We start from the raw sequence: 14,460 nt of genomic DNA, 5'->3' as shown, positions 1-14,460 counted from the left end.
TCTTTTATAATTATAGGAAGTTTATGATAATCATCCCATCATCCTCTATCTTTTGTCAATTATTAAAAGAAAAATTGATTTGCCATCGATTACCTTTCATCTTTTTTGTCAATTGTTAAAGATTTTTCTACTATATTATAATTATCATTTAATTACTTTTAGTCTTGTTAATTATTTCTAATAGTCATCTGATTATATTAGCATAGCAGTGTAATTTTTTTTCAATTAGTTAGTAGTTTTGGTGTTAGTGTGAACTTCACAAACTAGTTTTTGTGTTGATAATATCTACAACAATATTTTATGATATAATGTTAGGCAGTTGGAACATTTTGTTGATAATGATTATGATATTAACACACGAGGTTGAGAGTGAAACTTATGTGCTTGCATTGTTATTAAGAAATAAAAAGTCCTTAATTAACTAAATTGTGTATTATGTAGCATTGTTAATTCTTGTCAGACAATGCAATTGCTAATAGATTGTTTTTCTATTATTACTTTATGAGTAAATGAAAATATTTTGAAGAAGATAAGAATGAGAATTTTGCATTTAGAACTTGGAAAACCCCACCATTCATGCTTCTGTATATTTATTAACCGATTGTCAAATAATTACTGTATGATTAATGTATGACTCACGTATGATTGAACTCATAGCCAATCAAATTGAAAGCACATGATAGAAACTATAATTGTTTATCAATAGAGAATAAATATCATGGTCACTCTTTCCCTTGGGTTCTTTTGTTGTAATCTCCAATTCCATGTCACAACGATGTACTTCTAGATTGTTGGTGATTAGGTTATTATTCACAAATAGTCGACTAACACTGTCTATCTAGTGCTCTAGAATCAAGGGAAAGAGAAAGGAAAAAGAAAGACAGGTAACAAGATAAGACAATGATAACTAACAAAGTTGATAGTGTGATAGCTGCCAAAGTTGATAGTGTTTTTATCACTTTACATTGTTATTATTTTTTATATATTAAAGTAGGTTATGGTTTTGATATTGAATTGTCAAGGTACGTTCATCCAGCGTGATGTTATCATTGTTCATCAGTTATAGAACAATGATAGATCACTAAAGAAAATTATTCTTAACTTGGTAGCCAATGAGTCTATTTGTGATAGATCACTATGTCTATCAGTTATTGACTATATGTTAGTTTATCATTGTTCATATCATCGTTTAATTTTAATGGCTCATTCCAATTTAATTGAAAAGTGATCTAAACATGGACTGACTTAAGAAGGAAAAGAAGAAATTGTTCATGATTGAAGAAGAAGAAGCTGTTCAAATGATAAGGGTGATAGACTCTGTCGTTGTCTAAAAGCCTGAACAACATTAATCAATGCCCTTCCGCTGTGCTGCCTCTACATACTGTTCTGCAAGCTTCTTCACCTTCTCCCCCTCCTTGATAAGAAAATTTGCATTCTTATCCTTGGAATGGTACTTCATAACCTTCTCTGTGGTTTTCTGGACTGCCCATCTGTATTGTTCGGCTGTTATGACCCCGCTCTTGCACAGCAGTCTGACGTGCTCCTTGATGTATGTTTCAACCTACATTGAGTTATTTCTCAAAGACTATCATGTGTTTGTAGACTAATTTGATTAGTTCAATGCAAAAATGGGAAGATGGTTTAGAGAGAGCTTTGGGGTGAAAGGATAAAATGATAGAGAAAAATATTACCTTCTTAGATACAGAATTATTGCCATCAGATGGCTTATTGTCATTGGCATTATTATATTTCTCCTTCTTGTGGGGCGAACACTCTCCAGTAGGGGGCTTTGCTTCTTTTACCTCCTCACATTTTAGGTCCGACCCTTTTCCACCTTGAATTGGCATAGAAGTTGCATCATTACAAGAATCTTTCTGCTGAGAATTAGATTCCGAAGTAGGCACACAAGGCTTTTCTGCTGATGCTTTCCCTGGAAGATCCTTTATTTGTTGATCTGTGTCTGGCCCATATAGTTCTTCATATTCTGCTAAGGAAGGTTCTTCAACTTCGTTATTATTCAGAGGAACAGCAACAGACCCTTCCTTCTCGATCTCAGAAGGGGCAGTTCCAACCTCCAAATCTTCGTTTTTTGACAAACAAGAAGCATCCTTTGGAAGTTCAACACTCCCCAACCTCTCAGGCTTTTCGGCATCTGATGCATGACTTGAACTTTCAGTGTTTAGAGTGGATAGAACAACTTTCAATTTGGGTTCACTTTCATCTGGTGGTTTCATAACCGTAGCAGCTTTGGTGGTGAAGCAGTTTTCTTCTTCTAGATCATACTCAAAATCACCATAGATATCCAAGTCTGGATGGTCATCCATTTCTATTACGTTTTCAGGTTCCAACTCTTCCATAAGCTCATCATCATCATCGACAACAGTTCTGTGTGACGGGCTATTCACAGGCGAATCAGATAAAAGACCAGCATTTCTAAGTGCTTCTTCAACTACAGGATCTGTTTCTGGATCAGTTGGCAGTTCGGAATTAGCAATTGGCTCATTTGCCTGGGATGAGGAATCCAAATCTGCTGCTGTATTTGATCTGCCAGTGTCTGTGCGATGCATTATCTCCTGGGAACATAGATTAAGATATACGACTTTGGTGTTCGACTTATCAACAACCTCCTTTTCTATGTTAATGGCATCAGCGATTGCCAGCTCTGTCTCTGCAGTTCTACGCATGTCTGTCAAATTTGTTTTCTTCAAAAATTGCTCTGTCAGACGATAAAGCTGTGCCTGTGCAAACGTTCAATACAATAAATGAAAATAATTGACTAGCTAGAGGCATTCAATTAACTTTAAAACATGTACAACTGAAGATGTGTATTAAATGGATAAACTATACAAAGCAATGGGAAGGTTTTAAAACAGAGGATGTAGCATCCATAGCAATGGTCAGTATTCTCTCCCCCCTTGATTTGAACAAAGATCTCCATTTTTAAAAGATGAGCTTCCCCCTCCCCCTTTGTGAAGCTCATTTTTAAACTTGAAAACGAAGAAAATTGTTGAAGAGGATTCGAAATAAGAAAGCTGTATTGTCAAAGCATTAAAACCAGCATACCTGCCTTACTGATATGGGAATTTTGTTATGATGACTGGGAGTCAATTTGGGTCTCATGTCTACTGGAAGCTGAGCCTATGACAGAAACAAAACAAGATAATAAGTTCCAAATTCAGACATACAAAATATAATATAAAATTCCGCACAAAAAACTGAAATATTACATACAAGCAAAGGATAATTTCCTTTAAGCACAGCCATGTCTTCCTCCTTTTTACTTGCTACACTGCAGCCATCACCAGTTTTTCTAGCAAGAACTTCCAGTGCCCATTTTCTTTTATCAATTGCATTATTAGATGTAGAAGGCACTGATTTCTGTAGTTTAGGTTTAACACCAACTGATGCTTCTGAGTTTGTGCTAAGATTTCCTTTTCCAGAACCCACTGCACTCTTTGAGGCAGATACAAAAAAATTATTCCCCACATTTCCTGCCAGAGGAATGCCAGCCTTGGATGAAAACTTGCTAATTCCTGTGAGTGGATCTTTCTTCTGCTCCAAAGAAGAGGAAGATTTGAGAGCCGAGAGAGGCTTGATATCATTATTCCGTGGAAAGACAGATGTATCTGCTACATATAATCGAGAAAGAATTGGATTTGTGGGCTGACCTTCAGAATCTTGTTTTGTATCTGGGCTCTGTGAGCCATTTCTTAAGAGGTCAAGGACAGATTTCAAAGTTGCAATCTTTTCAGGTTTTCTCACTCTTATGCAACGATGCTTCCAGAACTCAATTTCACAGTCTCTGTCCCATGCACGCTTTCTTCTTCCATTAGTAGCCCCATATATTTTCTTTGTTAGACTCTCACGTATTTTCCCCTTTTGCAATAATGATTTTTTTGCCTTAACAGCCAAAGCTGCCATTCTTTTCTGTGATTCAGTTTTAGGGCCTGATACTGCAGCTCTAAAGGCATCAAGAAGCTTAGAATCCAAAAGGTTTTCCCCAAACTCTTTAGAGCATTTGTTGCGGACAGCTTCTCTTATTTCATTTCTCAGTTTCTGAACTAGCATGGATGATTCCTGATCCTCACCGGCTCTTCTCATGATCTTTTTTACTCTCAAACCAGTCAAATTCTCTTGCTGATCTTCACCATTAGAATTTGAGCTTGCTTGGCTTTTGGGAGGAGGCCTTCGATTTCGGCCCTTAACTATACTCATTATATCAACACTGGCATCTTTCTTTTTTGATATTCGTTTTGAGCTGGCTTCTGTGGGAACTAATGGCATGGCCAAACTCTTTGTAGTATCATCTTCATCAGTTTGCTCCAACTCGTTTTCAGAAGGAACTGATTGGTCCTTGCCCTTTATAAGTTTTGAATCAGAATTGGCCTTATCATCTTGATTATCAGCCGTCTTCTGAATTTGATCACTGAGGAATTTCAGGAACCATTATGACAACAATTATAAGATCTTAATTCAATCTTAATGGAATTGTCAGGAAATGAGTCAAAGAAGAATGTACATGCAAGCAGATTTCAATGTAATCGCCCAAAATAAGCATTGGTCAGAAACTGCAGTTGAACCGCAATTCATCAATGATTGAGCTTCTGGAGACACACAAGCATACGCTGGAGATCAAATGCTTATTAAGACTGAAGATCCCACTAGGCTGTAGAAACTTAAAATTTTGGTTTGGGAGGGTGGGTTTTTTCGTCATCCAAGATGGGATGTTAAGAATAAACTGTGAAATTGAACTCCCAGTGTGAAGGAAGCTAGTTGGCATAAAAGGTAAAAAATTTAGTGAGTTGATGTCGAGATTGTTCCATAGGGCACCCAGTGACTGTAAAAGCAGTAAACTTCTCACATCTTTGTATTTGGAGGATGGGAGCCTTGTTCAAACTTGGAGAATGAAAATAGAGTGCTAATCTACTCAGCACAAAATTACTGAGTTGAGTCTATGACCTGATACTATCAAACCATTATTGAATATAGGAAACTCAAAGTAATCAACATTTTGACTCCCATGAGCATCAATGTTTTAAAAAAATTCTTGCCTTTTCACTTGCTTCTAGAAGCTAGAAAATGTACTTACAAATAACCTAGTCCCTATCTTCGTGTTTGATTGTCTTTTTAGTGTGCTTCTCTCCCTCACCCTTTTTAAAAGTATTAAGCATATGGCTTCACAATGTTTTAGCTTCATTTGTCCTAGAGTGATCGTCAATTGAATTCCTTTAGTTTTGAGCCCAATCGAGTCTAACCAATTAATTTCATTAAAAACAAATCATCATGGATTGACCTAGTGGAGGAAACAAAGTCTCAATTAATGACTAAGAGATCATGCATTCAATCAATGGTGCTACCTACATAGGAATTAATTTTCTACGAGTTTTTTTGACACCTAAATGTTACAAGGTCTAGTGGGTTGTCTCGGAAGATTAGTTGAGATGCGCGTAAACTGGTCTGAACACTCACAGTTATATAAAAAAAAGAAAGACAGGAATCAAACCAATGTCCAATAAGGGCTTGAACCGATCAATTCGGTTTGGATCTTGATTTTGCTACCTTGATCTAGAAATGAATAATGTAAAGGTACAGCGAGCAACTAATGATGTCACAAGAAGGTATTTACTCATTGTTGATACAATTAAGTCACAGCAAGGTGTAGCAACTTGTGAGTGCACCTAGAAGTGCAAGCGACTACCAGCAAATGCTAGAAGTGCAATGACAACATGAGAGTGTGGTGTCTCACTATAAAGGTTGAATAAGTGACTTGTGACCTATGGGTGTTGACTAACAAGGAGTAACGATGAGAAGGTATGACAGTGAAGAATGCATAGAGTTGGAATGGAGTGACACACAAAGAAGGGGAATGTAAATTAATGCAGACGCCTCAAAAATGAAAGGGACCCAAGGCTTTCTTTAGGGTATAATATATATGTACTGATGCAGGGGCCTTTTTCGGTTTGTTCAGCAGCTGTTCCGGTTGTTATTTGCTGCTTATGTGCATTTGTTAAAGTTGCCAGCAGATTAGTCGTGTAGTTAGTTAGTTAGTCTTGGCCAGCTTTGTTATCCTACTTGCCTATATAAATGGCAGCCTCCCTCTTTATTTAATTCATTCAATAAAATTCTAGTTTCCTTCAAAATTTGTCCCTCTTTATCCACAGTTTTTAGATACAACTGTACAAGTACAAAAAGAGTATGTCTTTTATGAGAAAGTATAGAGCAAATGAAAGGATATGCAAACAGAAAAATAAAAAAACAAAAACAGAACAGAACAGAACAAAAAAACATGGGAAAAGTGAAGAACAGAGTCACTACTAAAGGGAGCTTCCAACAAACAAATGATAAATGTAAACGTAAAACCTTAAGGGTGGCATCAGTCCTCTTGTGATGCATAGTTTTTATAGGTACACTGTGCACTTATAGCTCTACATATGCCTAGAAAAGATTTTCTGAATAAGATTACCAGCAAAAAGTGCAGGAGTCTGAAACTATACCAGCACTACGGCCAAGGAGAAATTTATCATAAAGACAGGAAAGAAAACAAAGCAGAATTTATACCGATAGGCAGGACAAGAAGAATAAACATAACTCTTATTAGACAATAACAATGAAACAAGCTGATAGCACACTGCTATGAGAACCAATTGCTAGAAACTGTTTTATAATTCTGTGTTGGATAGTTGATAAGAATTAACCTGCAATCTGGGTGTTTCCTCTTTATGCCAATGATTACAGAGGCTTCCTGGGTGGTTTGTGAGGCGGCCACAACATCATCAGCTGAAAAAAGAAGAAGTGAGTATAGAAATGCATATGAACTCCTTTCTAATTTCCAACAACTGCATGGTGTGGTGGGGGGGGGGGGGGGGTTGAATTTAGCCTTTCTCTGAACTTGAAAAGCTTCGCAAAAGCAATAGAGGAAATACTTCCGCACCTTGTAACAAGTGTTCTTCTGAAGGAAACAACTGTGGCTTAACATCAACACTTTGATCACCACTTTCATCATTTGAGTAATCAACTAACATAGCAATAAAAATAACAGCAATCAGCTGAGCCTAAACATAGAAATAATTTCCTGTTGATATCAATCTTTAGATGGAAAAATACCAGACAAGAATGTGCCCACAGGTAAACCAAGATGAAGACCCATGCCGAATTCATCTTTAGACACTTTGTTTATAGGATGGGATACATTTGTAAGACTTCTGCTGCTTTCAAGGCTACCTGATTCAGTCTTGATTTCATCAGCACACCTTGTTTTCAACCCAACATGCTTAAGGGAATCATGAGGCAAACTGATGGAAGAATCATGTGACAAAGAAAGTTCCAATTCCTTGTCCCCAAGTGCTGGCACAGAAGTATTCTCCGTTGATGAGGTTGGCAGAAAGGAAGTATTCTCCAATGGTGATACAGATACATTTGGCCTACCAGCTTCTGAAGCCAACATAAAATCTTCAATTTTTTTATTATTTTCAATTTCATCACTTGATGGAGTGTAATCAACTTGTTCTTCCTTAACATGATTTCCTCCAATCAGCGAGACAACCAATGCTGTCTCTCCAGTATCAGCAACGGATACAGACACCTTGCTCAAAAAACTTTGTGCAACTGAAGCATTCATTGGATCAAAGTCACCATTAAACTTTGGAACAGAATCATTGATAGAACTTTCTTGATCATTAACCCCACATCTGCAGCAGAACCATAAATTAAATGTTATAAAAAGATAAACAAAGGGGCAAATCCAGGACTTAGAAAAAGGTAAATCTGCATTCTAATTTGAACTTGTAAGAACTACTCTAAGTTGGTACATTTTAGAGGACTATTCAACAATCATCCAACTTTTCTTGAACCTAAATAAATTCTATACTGGAACTTTTCTTCAATCACATCAAATATTTAAAAAACAAGGCTGAAAGAATTGTTTGCTGCATAGTAAAACTTCAGAAGCCAGAGGATTCAAACCTATCAACAACTTGAGAACAGCTTTTCCAGTTTAACCAGCATTGTTATGACATTATCACTATTTCTGGCTTTTAACATGAAAACCAGTTTGAATTATACTGAAAAGAAGTATATTCATTACTATGCATTCGGTACTGGAAACTGCAACATCTAGGAAAACAATGAAATAACGGTTTCTCTGACTAACCTGAGGTTGTTTTGTCTCTTTGTATTTTTGAGACTCTCTTTTTATTAACTTAATGAAAATTCTCATTTTCTTTTAAAAAAAACAAATTTTCTGACTAACCTTGGGCATAACCATGTACTTTCAGATGTATCATCGGGATCAAAATCAACACAGAACGCATGATACCTGTCTCCATACAATTAAAACAAAAACTTAAGGGATAAAAATCAATACCATTCAATTTTAGACTCAGTCAAACAGAACATATCAGTAAATCAAGCTACATAATAATTTCCTATCCAGTACAAATAGAAACGTACAGAAAAAATGAACCTATTAAAAGATTTTATATTGGGTTGCACCAACTTAAAAGTACGGGAAGGGGAAGCAAACCCAGAGAAAACAAGAGCCAATTAAATAATCAATAATATACAAACATGAAAAATAGATAAATAAATAACAAGTCTGATTCATAGGATATAGAATCTAGTTAGGTGACCACCGTGACTAGAATCTATTCCATTCCCTCGAGGCTCCTTTTAGTTTACATGATTTTTATTGATCACAAGGCCAATTCATGGGGGTTTGTTGATGTGAAATACTACAAAAAGAGAAACTCTGTAACTGATGTCCTCACAAAGAGATTTTCAGTGAACTTTCAAGACTATAATTAGTCAAGGGGGAAAACATTAATGCCAAGAATAAGTCAGCCGGTGTCATGATTTAAGTCCACAAGTCTATCAAGAGTTGTATAGGAGTGATTGGAGATGCACTTATTTCCTTTCCTTTCTCTAGTCAGATCAAACAAAAGACTCCCTAAAAGAATCCAGAGCCATATTCTTCGATGGGTGGCGGTTAAACAGGTCTCCCGTAAGGACTACAACTGAACTTGAGAGCCATTGTCCAGTAGAAAGCCTTAAGGATGAAGCACCAAAACTGGTGAGAAAAGTTGCATTTAACAAAGAGGTGGTCTTGAACTTCATCTAATTCTACCTGGGACACCTTTGAGGTGATAAAGAGCAGTTCAACTCTCTCATTTGGACTACCTCAAGTGTATTGATGCCTTGATGACTAAGCTTCCATAAAAAGTTTGATCTTCTTTAGGCATTTGAGGAGTTAACAAGCTTGGTTAAGAAAGAGATGCTTGTTATGGAAGACAGCATAACACGAGGAAGAGGTTTTGAGAGAGGACTGTTGCCAGTATTAAGCCTCCAAACATCTAGTTTTGAGAATATCTCCCAGAAAATTAACCTTAGCACACAAGTTATCTTTTGATTTGAGATTGTATTTACATGGTCTTATAGGTTCCTCAGTTCCAAACTACACCATAAATTTTTGGCTTTATTTGTCCATCTTCTTTAAGAAAGCTATAAGAATTTCATTTTGTACCTTGTTGTTAGGAAGCACTGACCTAAGGTAATCTCTACATATATTATACATGTACGTACATGCTTATATATGTATGGCTACACATGTATGTAAGTGCATAAGTACGTGCCTATATATACATCAGCATCCATGCATGATGTAATGCATTCTACAAATGCGAGAAAAAGGGGCCAAATGCTCGAACTTTACCATGTATCACAAGAGTCACAAGCAATCGAGGTATCAAGATCAGATTCTCCTTCAGTAAATCCAGATCCATTTCTAATCTTACAGCCGTCACCATCCAAGCAGATAACTGCCTACAAAATGAAGCAGTACATTAGTAATAATGTAACGAACTTTAAACACATTTAAACTAGATGTAAAACGGTGATAGTGGGTAAACATTTTCTAGGGAAATAATACCTTCGTACTTTACTTCTAACATATTTGAAAACTTTTAAGACACATACCTCAAATTTAAAAGTGAGTACAAGAACATTACTTATCATAAATATTAATCTAGGAATGCCTAGGTGCACCTTTTAATCCTCCCTCACTTATTGCTCTCTACGCTTCTTTATTACGCTCATTGTATAACTCTCTTGTACTTTGAGTTGTTATTAATAAAGTAGTTTTTGAGTTGTCATTAATAAAGTAGTTTGTCTCCGTTTCAAAGAAAATATTAATCTAAGAATTACTTGAGTTGTAACAGATAAGATTACTTTGAACTAAATCTTCATTTAACTAATAAAAATCATTCTTATTTCACATCTCGCAAATTTGAGTGGTAGATAAAGTAAATAATATGGGAAAACTAAGTAGGATAATTTTTATTGAGTTATTTATTATATTGTTAAATTATAAATTTAGTTTCTAAACTTATAAGATTGTATCTATTTAGGCCCTGAAGTTTAAAAGTTGTCCAATAAGTTCCTAAACTTCCAATTTTGTGTCTAAGTCTGCGAACTTTATAAAATGCCTAATAAAATGCACCTAATCTAATTCATGATTCCCTTGAAATTTTAAAACTATTCAAAAGCTATTGTCTTGTCTTGTGATTATCGGTCATTATTAGAGATATGAACCAATTTGTAATGAAAATTGACCAAAAAGAGCTTGAAGTGAAAAGAAAGACAAATTACATTCTCGTCAATATAGTATGATGGAAAGGAGACGTTACTCTTCCCCTCAAAGCACCAATCATCATTTCTGCAGAGAAGTTAGCATGAGATATTAGTTTACTAGATTTTGAGAAACAAATGAGAGAGAAAACTTAAGTGGGATCAAACTGACCATTTACATGCAAATCCACATAACGAGTTTAACTATTATTACCATAAAAACAACATTCGAATAAATCATGAAACTTAATAACCTTTTACATTGGTAAATAAATAGAGACCAATAAACCAATAAAGGAAAAATACAGAAAAGGAAAATAATAATCAGCAAAAGATTATGTACAGATGTGTTACTCAAATGAAAATAAGCAAACCTGCCAAATGATTCTTCCTCCACTTTGTTGCTCCCAATAGTATCATACACCTACAAACCAGATCAAGATCTCTTAGCCATTCCTCAATTATTTTCTTATTGAAAATCGAACTTTCATTGAAAAAATGAAATAATACAGATGGGCCAACATAAAACAAGAAGAAGAAGAACTACTTGGGATGTATGCCAAGATTCAAAAGCACTGCTGCAAAAAATGAAAGCAAAAGGTATAGATTAGAACAAAGAAATAAATAACTTACTGGAACACATGTGATGAGTTGAAATTCTTTCTGGCAAAGTGGACAAAGGTTTGTAATAGTAGCCCAGTTGTCAATGCATACAAAACAGAACCTGAAATAAGATGATGGACGAATGATTATAATTGTAAACCATTTGCATATGTATTTAAAACGGTCCACTAAGCATTATGAAAATAGAAAAGTTATAAACGTGTAAAAATCTTATTTGATTAGGCATAATGGCACATTAAATTGCTTCGAGGTTTCATAGCAGAAGCTCCTTTTGCATTCCCTTTCTCCATCAGCTTGTGCTCTCAATCTCTCTAATGAGAATTCATTGCCAACAAATTTTCTTCAAATGCTTTTATTCTAAGCAGTGATGGGATAAGTTTTAGGATTTAAATTATTGATGGATATTTTCCAACTCATTCAAGGATACTATTTTTCAATCATTGTTCGGTCCTTCTTTGGTTCCTAAATCAAAGATTATATGGTCCAATGTTGTTATACCTTCCCTCTAAATTTGGTTTGGAAGTAATTAAAAGATTTTCAACAACTATTTTCCTTGGTCAAATCAGTTTGATTTGGCTCACCAGAAGGCTTATTCAAGGTGTGTTCTTTCCAAACTCTTTGTTGGATATCCTATTCAAGATCTAATTCTCCGCCCAACACTTTGTTATGACCCAAAAAAATACTACAACTTCAATTTGCTCTAGGATAGACGACAATCCCACATATCTCCCCTAGTAAGTGCCATCATAGATCCTTATTCACCTTACTTATGTTAAAAGTGCAAGGTGACAAGAGGTAAGCATCTGTGTGACCTTTTTTCTTTTTCTTTTTTCATGGAGTGTTAAGCTTTCATCCAGAAAAATGTGAAACAATCCAGGGGAGCCAAAAAAAGGCTCCAATAGAGAAAAAGACTCCAATCAAGAACAATAAGGCTTGACGTATGATAAAAAAAGTTGTCACTAACACCTAAATAGAAAACAACTTTTAGGCAAACCTCTTGGTTGTCTCTGCTACTAGAGCTTGATTTTGAAGAAAATTTTGCAAGACTAGCTAAAAAATTTACTAGAAGTAATACATCTCATGTTAAATTATTGATCAGCCTAAAGACTAAGTTGATAGGTTATGAATAAATTTATGTTAACATTCTAAAGCTCCCCCACTTGTGGACTTGGAAATTTGTTGAAGGTCTAACCAACGGAATCCAAAATTAATTGGGGACAAAATGACTTCCTAAGGATTCAATTCCAAACCTTCAGCTCTGATACTATCCTAAACCACCAATCAATCCAAAAGTTTGATCTGATACGTTACAGTAAATTCAATATTATATAAAAACTTTGCATCTTAACTAACAAAATGATAACCAATTAAGCACAAATCGTGACAAGTAAGAGCGATAACAGACAAATTTTAAGAAGAGGATTTGGTTGGCCTTTGAACCAATAGTAATGAAAGCAACTCTTAGACACAATTATGATGATATCCCAATTCACAACTTCCTCTTTCTCTTTATTAACCTTCTTTCCATGCATGGTTAAGTTTATACCAATTTTCCAACCTGGATGGGTGCTTAGCCTTTGGCCACATTTGCAAAAGATTTTATACCTAAGCTAACAGACACCTTATAAGTATAAGAACTAGTCACCACACACCTGGAAAACTCTAAATTGAACAAAAGGCCTTCCAACCATCTAGTTTTCTAATTCTAGGAACTTCAAACCTATTTTTGCCACTACTAATTTCAAGCTTAAGAAATTCTAAAGTAATATTCACTTTGATTTGAGAGCTATTCTCCCCCAAAAAAAAACGTGGGAAGAGCTTCTGGTTCCCTGATAATCATGAGAAAGAGGAAGCAAAGTGCTTGAGCACAACCCAACGTTTGGTTGGGTCCATACAAGATTTCCAAGTCAAGGGATAAAGAAAACGTGAAAAAGCCGGACCTCCAACGGCCTAACTTTTGCACCCCGGGAAGTCTCATGAAGCTGCAAAGAGCAGAGGTTCTCTCGTTCTCTACAGAGCACGAAGACATTGGTTATTGGGTAATTCCAGTTTTCCATCTATACTAGCATTAACAGGGATGGCTAAAACTACATCAAGCTGAAAGGATACTGAAACTTGAGAGATGAGAAAGAAGAAAGAAAATCCATCTTTTCAGAAGTTAATCAAGCATACAAGAACATTAAACTGGGAAATGTGGAATTCCAAGGAACTTAAACTGATCAAGCCATGTACCAGTGCTGGCAGCAGTCTAGAACACCCCTGTCAACTATAACATCCATGCATATCCCACATCTTTCCACCGCCTCAGAAATCTCCTGTAACACAGGAGAACAACCGAATCAATAAAAAAGATGAAAATCGTAAGACTGAATAAAATATGAACATGGTCACACGTTCTTTTCAAATAAAAAAAACTCGCTACTACATTCAATATGATCAAGCTAGAGAATATTAGCTGATGCCAACAGAAACAAAGAGAAAAAACGAAGCGACAAACTATAAACTTACATAATTGATATCATAAGCCTCTGCAGTTTCTTCCTCGGGTATCCCACTTGGAACAAAACCCACCTCCATCATATCACTCGTAGATTGCTGGAGGTCAAATAAAGGAAGAAAATATTCAAGCAATTACGTTGAAGAAAGGTGTAGATTAATCACCCGTTACATAGAGTACACGAAAAACTCCAGTTTTCAGATAACGATGCAGCGAATTAACGACAAGAAGAATTTCGATGAGGCAAAAGTAACACCCAATTTGGAGGACCTCATTGTAGATTCAAAGGGGTTGTCGGGATGCAATTTGTTTGCTCAGAATCGCGTGGCGTGGTAGCTATGGTGGTCAAACCATCACTGAAAATGGGAAATTGGTGAAGATGGTAGGTGAATTTGAGATAAAATTGAAAAACTGATGAACTCTGAACCGGATTTTCGCTCTCTCTCTTCGGCTTTTTGGTTTTCCCAGATGAAGGTGTTGTGATGTTAGGCTCTTGCCATTCGGTTTGAATTGGGCTACAGAACGGCCGGCCCGCTCATTCCCAATTATCTGGGCTTCTCTCTTTCCCCTTCAGCGATCGACATCTCTTTTCCACATGTACTTTTTTAAAAAACGAGTGCTATCTGTTGGAGATAAGAGAGATTAGATCCTTATTGGTTTGAGAAAATTTCAAATCTACCATATTTTTATAGATTTGCAAAGGCTTAAACAACGTATTA

At 35.8% G+C, this 14,460-nt stretch overlaps 1 protein-coding gene across 1 annotated transcript; it reads right to left on the bottom strand.

The window, feature by feature from the left end:
• Nucleotides 1-1,091: 1,091 nt before the first annotated feature.
• LOC101208477 (uncharacterized protein At4g10930) lies at nt 1,092-14,286 on the bottom strand. Its single transcript, XM_011656385.2, has 14 exons — nt 13,753-14,286; nt 13,477-13,559; nt 11,254-11,344; nt 10,995-11,044; nt 10,642-10,708; nt 9,707-9,816; nt 8,249-8,314; nt 7,105-7,688; nt 6,932-7,015; nt 6,696-6,777; nt 3,232-4,426; nt 3,064-3,138; nt 1,692-2,738; nt 1,092-1,561 (listed from the first exon to the last, which is right to left on the bottom strand). Exons 1-14 carry the CDS (start codon nt 13,822-13,824, stop codon nt 1,346-1,348), a joined length of 3,822 nt encoding a protein of 1,273 aa, XP_011654687.1. The 5' UTR covers nt 13,825-14,286; the 3' UTR covers nt 1,092-1,345.
• Nucleotides 14,287-14,460: the final 174 nt, after the last annotated feature.

This window comes from Cucumis sativus, chromosome 5 (assembly GCF_000004075.3).
Source record: "Cucumis sativus cultivar 9930 chromosome 5, Cucumber_9930_V3, whole genome shotgun sequence".
In the NCBI taxonomy this organism is placed as follows: domain Eukaryota; kingdom Viridiplantae; phylum Streptophyta; class Magnoliopsida; order Cucurbitales; family Cucurbitaceae; genus Cucumis; species Cucumis sativus.
This window is presented reverse-complemented; position numbering and strand designations above follow the sequence as displayed.

Bases quoted from the DNA above. Each gene is read 5' to 3' on its own strand.
- LOC101208477 (XM_011656385.2), bottom strand. From the start codon at position 13,824: ATGATGGAGGTGGGTTTTGTTCCAAGTGGGATACCCGAGGAAGAAACT. The intron at 6,778-6,931 runs GTGCGGAAGTAT...TTCTTTTTTCAG, and splicing joins AGAAGAACACTTGTTACAAG to CTGATGATGTTGTGGCCGCC. The intron at 1,562-1,691 runs GTAATATTTTTC...AACTCAATGTAG, and splicing joins ATAATTCTGTATCTAAGAAG to GTTGAAACATACATCAAGGA.